Source organism: Rhizophagus irregularis, chromosome 2, assembly GCF_026210795.1.
Source record: "Rhizophagus irregularis chromosome 2, complete sequence".
Classification (NCBI taxonomy): Eukaryota; Fungi; Glomeromycota; class Glomeromycetes; order Glomerales; family Glomeraceae; genus Rhizophagus; species Rhizophagus irregularis.
Window position 1 is genome coordinate 1,086,306 of NC_089430.1, and position 8,671 is coordinate 1,094,976.

Below are 8,671 nucleotides of genomic sequence, written 5' to 3' on the forward strand. Positions count from 1 at the left end.
AATAAACAAATAATAGAAGGTATTGAAGTCCTTCTACAGATCTTTTCTAAGAGCCACATGGACCGTCGAGCATTACAAGTAGGGATTAATAGTATCTTGTGAGAATATCAAGTAATTCGTCTGCAGAAGCTTTAAGAATCATAGCACTTTTTTTACGGCCTTCAAAGTCAATCCTTAACATCTTAGCCTTCAACCCTATTGCTCCTAAAGCACGAGAAGCAAAGTTCTTAGTCATTGGATTACTTATATGATTTACATAGTTCTCATAGAATGTAGTGAAAGGCTCGTCAATACCATCTGGATATGTATCCCTTAGAAATTGATATAAAGCAATTTCTCCACTGTCATAACCTATGGCTATAAGCTGTTCGAGAAGCCACTTCCTAATATCTTCATATGGCTCTCCATCCATAATATTCATATCCAGTTTTTGTGTAAACAATTGTGTAAAGTCCACATTACTTCCCCGACGAATGATCTGAACTAACTTATCCCTAGCAAGTCCCAAGGCTTGTAAAGGTTCACTCTCGTCGCCAATCTTCTTTATAATCTGTCTATACAACACGCTGGATAATCCTCTATATGCTGTTTTTGGAGTGATTACTCCACAGTTTTGGCATTGGTTTATTACGATTGATGTTGACATGGCTATCTTTCTTTATGTAAAAAAGAATTATTCAAAATTAAGTAACTATTCAGAGCAGTCCTTGCACAACTTGTCCGTTAAGTCACTTGGGCTTACAGGCATGAGACATTCCCTACACAACTCAATATTTAGCTCTGCAAGTCTCGGGTATGGTCCTCCAAAGTTCGTGGACGACCGGAAGGACCGGAGGAAGGTGTCCCGTTAGTCATATCTTGCTGTAAGATAAAATCATCATATTCATCTTGGTCAGCCTGAATAGCGGCCCTGATTTGTTGTATATCATTGAAAGTTAACCGCTGCCCATCAAGATTTTCCTCATTATAGCGTGTTTCATTGATGATTTCCTCTATAAGCGCCTCTTCTTCATAATGGACAAGGTAGTAATCCTCAACTACCTCATAGTCACTCTCAATCAGTCTATGATATGTTCTAGTACCACGTCGAACATAACGTCCTGTATCTGTATTTAAATATACAGGTTGCTCTTCAGGTGGAGGTGCAGTTTGTCTACGGACAAGCCTTCCATCAATATAATCATGGGATTCCATAACTATTCAATTAAAGGTATCTCCACCGATAATAATTGGACGTCCAGTTATAGGGTTAGCTATATAAGGGTAAGACATGTCTTTTTTCTGTACGTGTCTACATACCTAATAGTTTTCTTCAATTTACAATAACCAAGTGACACGGTCATCAGTCCTTATTAAAAAATGCAAGGATACCTGATGATAAGGTTACATGGTCATCACTGGTAAAAAAATGATTTATCCTACACATATCTTACACATATTGGGTACTCAAAATGTAGAAAATCATACACAAATAATACACATATCATACACATATCGGGTACTAATATATATATCATACATATATCAGGTACCTGATAGGTATACTATATATATAAGTACCCGATATGTGTATGATATGTGTATTATTTGTGTATGATTTTCTACATTTTGAGTACCCGATATATATAAGATATGTGTAGGATATGTGTAGAATAGACCATTTTTTTACCAGTGCATCAATCCTTGTCGAAAAAATGCAAGGATACCTGATGATAAGGTTACATGGTCATCAGTCCTTGTCAAGAAATATGAGGATACCCGATAAATAAGTTACTGGGTTATTGGCCTAGAATGCATTCATGGAAAAACTATGGATTATATTACAGAAAATGTGAACGGAGTTCATGTCACGTGATACCCTGAACAAATGTGTAGAGTGTCACGTGATTTCATGCGGTACGTAGATCATTTCATTTTTGGGCGATACCCGTTCCACAAAAAATCGATTTGGTAAGAATGCGTTTGGAACCCTGTGTAACATAAATTTCCTTTTTCGGGGGTCGTCTAAAGCGGAGTCAAATCACGTGATTTGATATAATATGAGTGAACTAATTTTTTTATGAATCAAGTTTAACATAAACTTGAAAATCATAAAATAAGTGTATTTTAGCCTGCTCTACGAGTTTACTTAAGGTTGAAAGGTAGATTTTGAATACTGGTTTTCACTTTATATATTAGCAAAAGCTTTTTTGCCGATCATATCCAAAAATGGATAGACAAAAATGAAAAGTCAAATAAATCGAAAACGGCATTCAAAACTCATTTTGTCATTCTAAGTAAACTTGCAGAGCAGGCCAAAATACACTTAGTATATATGTTTAAAAGGTCATATATATATTGCGAAAAATTTTATTTAGAAAATAAATTTTTTTCAAAGTCACGTGATTTGACTCCGCTTTAGACGTCCCCCTTTTTCGGTAATTCGGGATTACGCGGTAATGCTGGCCGGATCTAAAAAATATAAACTAATTTCGTACAGGAGCCGCTTATGCAAGAAGTTCTGCTAAGGTTTTCTCAGCCTCATTCATAGTGACAGCTCGCTTTGGGGGACCTGTTAATGAGTCCTTAGTTACATTATAATACAACTCGAAGAGGGCCTCAAGTTTGTCTAAAAGAGCTTGTTTATTCTTGTATGATTCATGAATCTTTGCTATCTTAGCAGTATATGCTGCATTATCTGGGAAGAGTTTTCTGGCCACGAACTTCACATATGATACAGGAGACTTTGCTGTCTGGATTCTCTTGATATACTTCACATGATCCTGGACAAGGTAGCTGGTTTTGCTAAACCCAGATACTAATGCGACTACTATAGTGTCTTTCAATGCACGGATAATCTTGAGGACAGTTTCATCAGAAACAATGGTGAACTGATTGTGTGATGCATTATAAATAACTTTATCACTAATGCTGTCAGTGCTGTTAATAATGCTTGCTAATTCGGTATATGTTGACATGATTCCTTATACTTTTTTGTACTTTGTAATAAATAGGAATCTTCAAATTGACTTTACATTCAAGCAAGAAAAAATATATATACCTACTGTAAATTCAACCGCATTCTTGGCAATCATGTCCAGATAACCTTGTTTGCATTTTTCACATGGCAGTATCCTGCGGTTTCAAACTTGAGAGCTTTCAATGCTTTGGATGCATTTTCTGGACAAGTGATAAGTGTAGGACTACTCGGCTGTTCCTCTAGAATAAATCCATCTGTATGGATGCGTCGTACTTTATCCTTATATGGTTCTAATAACTCTGAAGTCGTCTTCCGTCCATGTGCTAATAAGAATGGAGTGATCCTAGGATACTCACCCTTGAAGGGACTACCTGGGTTTGTAAACTGGAATCGCCACTGGTCAGATCCTACTGGTACGATGGAGTCAAGTGTGTGGCCTTCTGGAAACTTGAATGGATCTGTTTGATCTGTGGTGAGTGTCTTGTAATTGCGTTTCCTCTGGCAGAGTGCTCCCCATAGTGTATTGAGAACTCTTTTTGCAACACGACCGGCCACGCCACCCTGGTTCTTTATATTGAAGAGAAAGTGGACATACTCACCAAATATTACAGTCCCAGGAATTCTTGCTTCTCTGTCATATATCAAGGCATTTGGCTTTACATCCTGGATTAACTGTATATCGAGTTCAAGTTTCTTTGCTCGTTGTAAGTCAATGAATGTATAGACTCCCCTCTTATTCTGTCGGAAGAGAATGTCATTACCACTTACCTTGCCCTTGGGCGCTCCCTGGGAGCTAGCACGAAATAATCCATACAAGGCATAACCTCTATGGTCTACAAAGTCTTTGAGTATTTGAAACTTACCTTGTCAGATTGGAAAGTTTGCATTTGATTGCTGAATACTTGGATACAAACTTGTCACGTCGTATTGCCTTCCATAGCCCTTCCATTCATTGTCTGCCCAGATAAGACCTCCCATCATTGCATCACTTATCCACTCTGCTTCAACTGGGTCAAGAGGATCATTGGCTGGAACCCCTACACTAAACCGTTCAAAAAGCCAGAGTGCAGTTCTCTTGTACGACCAGTTGTGGTAAGATAAGTCGATTCCTAGACCGAACTTCTTTGTAGCCTGTAGGAAGGAATCCCGCTCTTCATGGATCCTCTGGTATGTTTCCTCAAGTGTTTCATATATTCCAGTTTTACAATTCTTCTCGATAGGGATGAAGGAGTAACTATCAGAGTTCTTACCTTTCTGAAACTGTCCAACTGTAAGAGACTTAACTGTCTTACCATTGTATATTGTTACTACATTATTAACCCCATCTTCACGATAAACAAAGGGAGACTTTCGTTTTCTATCTAATTTGCTAGGGTGGAGTCTTCCGGGATTCAGTGCAAGAGAGTAGTGGCCTTCAGACAGGATAAGTATTGCACGTCTGTCAGATTTGCTCTTGGAAATTTGAGTGGAATCCCCTACAATATTAAGTGCAAGGCTTCCTGCAAGTTGTTCAACCTTATCCATATATGAGACTGGAACTGGAGCATCACGATTGAGACCTAATGCCTTTTTGATATACTCGGGCTTTTCGATTGACTTTGGCATTTTAGAGAATGTGCCGTAGATATATTTCAGGCATTCATACAGGCAATCATTTAGCTCCCCGTTGCAACCCCCTGCAACCGGTGGGGCATCTCTCACATAAATTATGAATCGTTCAAAATAATCAGGGTCTGCGTCATCCGGTAGTTGTGCTTCGTCGTAGTGGTCCAAGAGTGAGAAAAGGCTGGCTGGTTGGTTTCCTGATGTCCATCCACCAGGTTTCCAGTTTTCATAGGGGAGCAGAATCTGAAATTTATGTGTCGGATACCAGGATTGGAGTCGCTGTCCAAGTCTTGCTATTGCTCCTCTGGAAAATCTTGCGCCTGAATACTGTAATTCTTTGATATCCGGTCTTGTAGGTAAAGCACGGACAATCTCTGAATAAACCATTTGATGTATTTATAAATTGTGTTCAGTTGTAATATAGGTTTTTTATACAAAAAATATAAGATAACTAAGAAGTGCTTATCTTATTAAAAGGAGTCAATCTTGCTGCATACACGATCAAGATCCTCTTCATCCCAGTCGTCGACAATTCCATTGGCGGCTTCCCATTCACGTTCCATATCAGTTTTTGGACGTTCCTCTAGGATTTCTCGTGCTTTACCCTTATTCATCTTCATAGTTTCATAACCAGAGGTGGTAGGAATAATCTCGGCATCACGATCCTCCTTGTATACTCTTATTAGATCTGCGAGTTCTTTACGGCTATGTGTTTTAGGTAAGTTCCCATTATATTCGATCTAGTCCTTGAAGCGGTCTACTACCTCCCTAAGGTAATACTGGTACTCGTCCTCAATACGTGTTGTGGGACATTCCTCTACTTCAAACGCGAGTATTTCCCAGTCATAGTCGTCTGACACGTCTTGGTACTTAGCCCATAAATCCTTACCTGTATTGTAGAGATCATTGAAGACCTGGTCCTTTGAATTCTTGACCCATGGCTTACGATCCCATCGGTGCCTTTCATGCCAAGTCCAGTGTGCTCGAGTACCTTCCTTTGGTTCAGGGTCCCAGTCAACTTCTAGTTCTGTGTCGGGTTTTGGGATAGGTTGCTCTTCAGGAGCCGGTTCTGGGTCAGGCTTAGTGACAGATGCAGAAAATTCTGCAGGAGACTCAGGTTGTTGTTCAGGAGCTGGGTTCACAGTTGTAAAATCTGAGTCAGATAGCAAGTCATTTAAAACGTCGTAGTCATCATCAGCTTTATATGCAGGTTCCTCAGCAGGCGGCTCATTTTCTTGATCAGGTTCCTCATCAGATAGATAACAGTCCGAAAAGCTATCTATAGGTTCATCAGTATCAGATTCTATAGGAGCTGGAGATTCCTCAGGAATAGGATCCTCATTGATGACAGGTGCGGGTTTTACCTTCAAGCAATCGGGCTTAAGTGGTACTGGTGGTGGAGTCTTTTTGGAAACTGGTTTCTTTTCAATAGGCTTCTTCTTGACAGGAGCGGGTTTTTCCTCAGCAGGTTTCTCTTGTACGTCTTGTGGATTATTAGCAGGAATGCTATATATATTTGCCAAGAACTTTTCTAAGGCTTTGGGATCAGATGCGGGCTTCTCGGGAGTTTCTACATCTATTCCTTCTATATTGATTTCATCTGTTTCGTGGATCCATTTTTTGGTGAGAAACTTTTTGTAAAGGTCCTCCCTAGATATGCTGTAAACTCGTGGTGTTGCCTTACCTACACGTATTTTTCTGCTATTTATACCCAACTCATTTGATAGGATTCTAGAAGCGTTTATCTTTGATAGGGGTGTAATGCAATGAGTTTCACAGTATGAAGTATATACCCTATAAAATTCTTGAACAGGTAGGTCGGTTATATGATTTTTTACTATGAGGTAAATGTCCTTTATGAATTGAAATAGGGGTGGGAGAGTTGATATGATGTGATCCTGCTTAGATGTTGTTATAGGTGGTGGATTCCCATTGAAGTCTGGGTAAACGTCTGCAATGGCTCTCAAGTAAGCATAGAATGCCTCACTGGCACCTGGGTATTTCATAGCGTCACTGAGTTTCTTAAAGTAGTTGAGGTCTCCCTTGCGGGATGGTGACACATCCAAGAACACTGTGCGCCTATCGTCATTCTCCACTCTGAGAGCATTTTCATTAGTGAGTACAATGGTGGATATAAAGTTTTTGTAATGTGTTGGCGTCTTGTATTTTTCATGGATTTCCATTATGTCACCTGTTACCTTATCCTTCAATGATCGATACAGATTATTCCACTGGCTTTTTTCTGTAGGCATTTCCTTGAGGAGGAGAAGAACCTTACCTTGTAATTGCCCATTGAAACTTCCAAGAATCGTTTGAGGATCACTGGTCTTATAAACAAGTTGAGTACCTAAGACACTACGTTGAATGAAATCTGTTATAATACTTTTACCCCAACCCTGTCCAGATTTCAGGTAGAGAATCGAATACATTTTCCTTCCAGCTGCCACACTGGCCAACCACTTTATGATATACTCAGTAAGATTCCAATCGCCTGAACACCAGATATCCTGAATGTGAGAGAAATAAATTTAACTGCGAGGTGGGTTGTAGATTCAAAAGTGGATATCGGACGCAGGATATGGAGAAATCCTGGGAAGATATTGAGATAAAGTTGGCCACCTAGTTTAAAGATACGGGATTTTTGAGGGTCACAGGTAGCTACACATACAGTACTATATTCGATCATAAACCATTTGTTGATATTAAATTCAACCTTTTGTGAAGGACCCTGTTCAGATTGTGTGTAAAAGACTTTGGTAATTGGACGGATAAGTTTATTAATATTTTTATCAGGGATGTGCTCGAGGTTTTTGATTTCTGATCGCCACATGAAGACTCCATGTGGGTTGGAGCAGGGGATAAAGTAACTGCAAAGATAACCTTTAGCTTGATTGAGATCCCTCATATTCTTTGCAGCGTTAATGAGCCGTTTAAGCTCATCAATACTAAAAGCCTTCTTCTGTTCACCGAACTTGGGGATAACTTGAGCTTGAGTGCTAGTTTGGGCAGTCATTTTTTGTTCTATCAAATCGAGTACTAATTTATAGTTACCTAATCTTCAATTGCCGAATATTTTTCCAAAGATCTGCACTCCTACCAATTTACCCTCCTGTAGTCCTATGGTCCTGCGATTCTGCGGTCCTCCGGTTATATCTGGTTATCTTCTAGGGGTAAAAAAAAACTATAAACCACGAACCTTTACGACTGCTCTAAATCTTCCCTTCCCCTTTTTCAAACTACATATATCTGAAATCCAAACCGCTCAAGAGCTCCTTTTACTATAGTTAGCTTTTTTCTAGTGTCCGTTAACTCTTTACAAGCCTTTTGATACGCCTTCCATTCAAGTTCACAGAGGATACCCTCCTCCTCCAATGATTGGCCAAGAGCATCATTTGCTTTTTCCTTCTTTTCACTGCCCTGTCGTATGCCTCCTCGGCTTTTTTATGCCGCTTCCAGAGTACTCGTTCAGCTTCAGCTCTCCAGATTGGGCTGACTTCTAAAAGATGTGGCCCAAAATTGCTACTTGGAATGTGTTCCAGGATATGGCTTACAAGTTCGGGGATTACTAATACTGCGTGCGGGGTATACATGTTATCTGTCCTTATAGGTTACTTATGGTATACCCATTGTTCAATTACTTATTTTTTCTGACGGGGGCGGGACGGGGTTGGTCTTACTGGCTTTATAGACCTTCTAGGGGCTTACCTACTAATTTACCTGGTTTGCTGTCTCACTACTTCCAACAGATTATTAGACGGAATCCTGACTTGTTCCAGATGTTCCGGATGTGGCGGATCTGGGGGGTAAAAATAAAACTTTTTCTGGGGAGATGTCCTCTCATATTTTTTCTGAAACATCTGCCACATCTGCCACATCCGGGACAACCCTCTCATTATATCCGTTATTCCTTCCTTTTCTATTGTTTTCTAGTTATTTGGTATATATATTTGTTCCATATGTTGTCCCAGATTGTGGCGGATATATGGGGATTCCTGAGCCCCGTAGGGGCGATATAGGTATTGCGACGGGTCGTAGACCTGGAGGTGGGTGGTGCTTGCACCTCCCACATCCAGCCCGACGACTTAAAACACATGGAATAAAAATTTG

The 8,671-nt window shown here is 39.8% G+C and overlaps 3 protein-coding genes across 3 annotated transcripts; all 3 read right to left on the bottom strand.

Annotated features, from left to right (window-relative positions):
* Positions 1-2,486: 2,486 nt before the first annotated feature.
* OCT59_011678 (uncharacterized protein) lies at positions 2,487-2,957 on the bottom strand (the record flags this gene model as incomplete). The annotated part of the gene is made up of 1 exon (XM_066133934.1): positions 2,487-2,957. The coding sequence occupies one exon, from the start codon at positions 2,955-2,957 to the stop codon at positions 2,487-2,489; it is 471 nt and encodes a 156-aa protein (XP_065989249.1).
* A 113-nt stretch (positions 2,958-3,070) lies between these two features.
* On the bottom strand, positions 3,071-4,951 carry OCT59_011679 (uncharacterized protein; the record flags this gene model as incomplete). The annotated part of the gene is made up of 2 exons (XM_066133935.1): positions 3,071-3,801; positions 3,874-4,951. The coding sequence occupies 2 exons, from the start codon at positions 4,949-4,951 to the stop codon at positions 3,071-3,073; spliced, it is 1,809 nt and encodes a 602-aa protein (XP_065989250.1).
* Positions 4,952-7,869: 2,918 nt separating this feature from the next.
* Positions 7,870-8,154, bottom strand: OCT59_011680 (uncharacterized protein; the record flags this gene model as incomplete). Its single annotated transcript, XM_066133936.1, has 1 exon — positions 7,870-8,154. The coding sequence occupies one exon, from the start codon at positions 8,152-8,154 to the stop codon at positions 7,870-7,872; it is 285 nt and encodes a 94-aa protein (XP_065989251.1).
* Between the last annotated feature and the right edge of the window lie 517 nt (positions 8,155-8,671).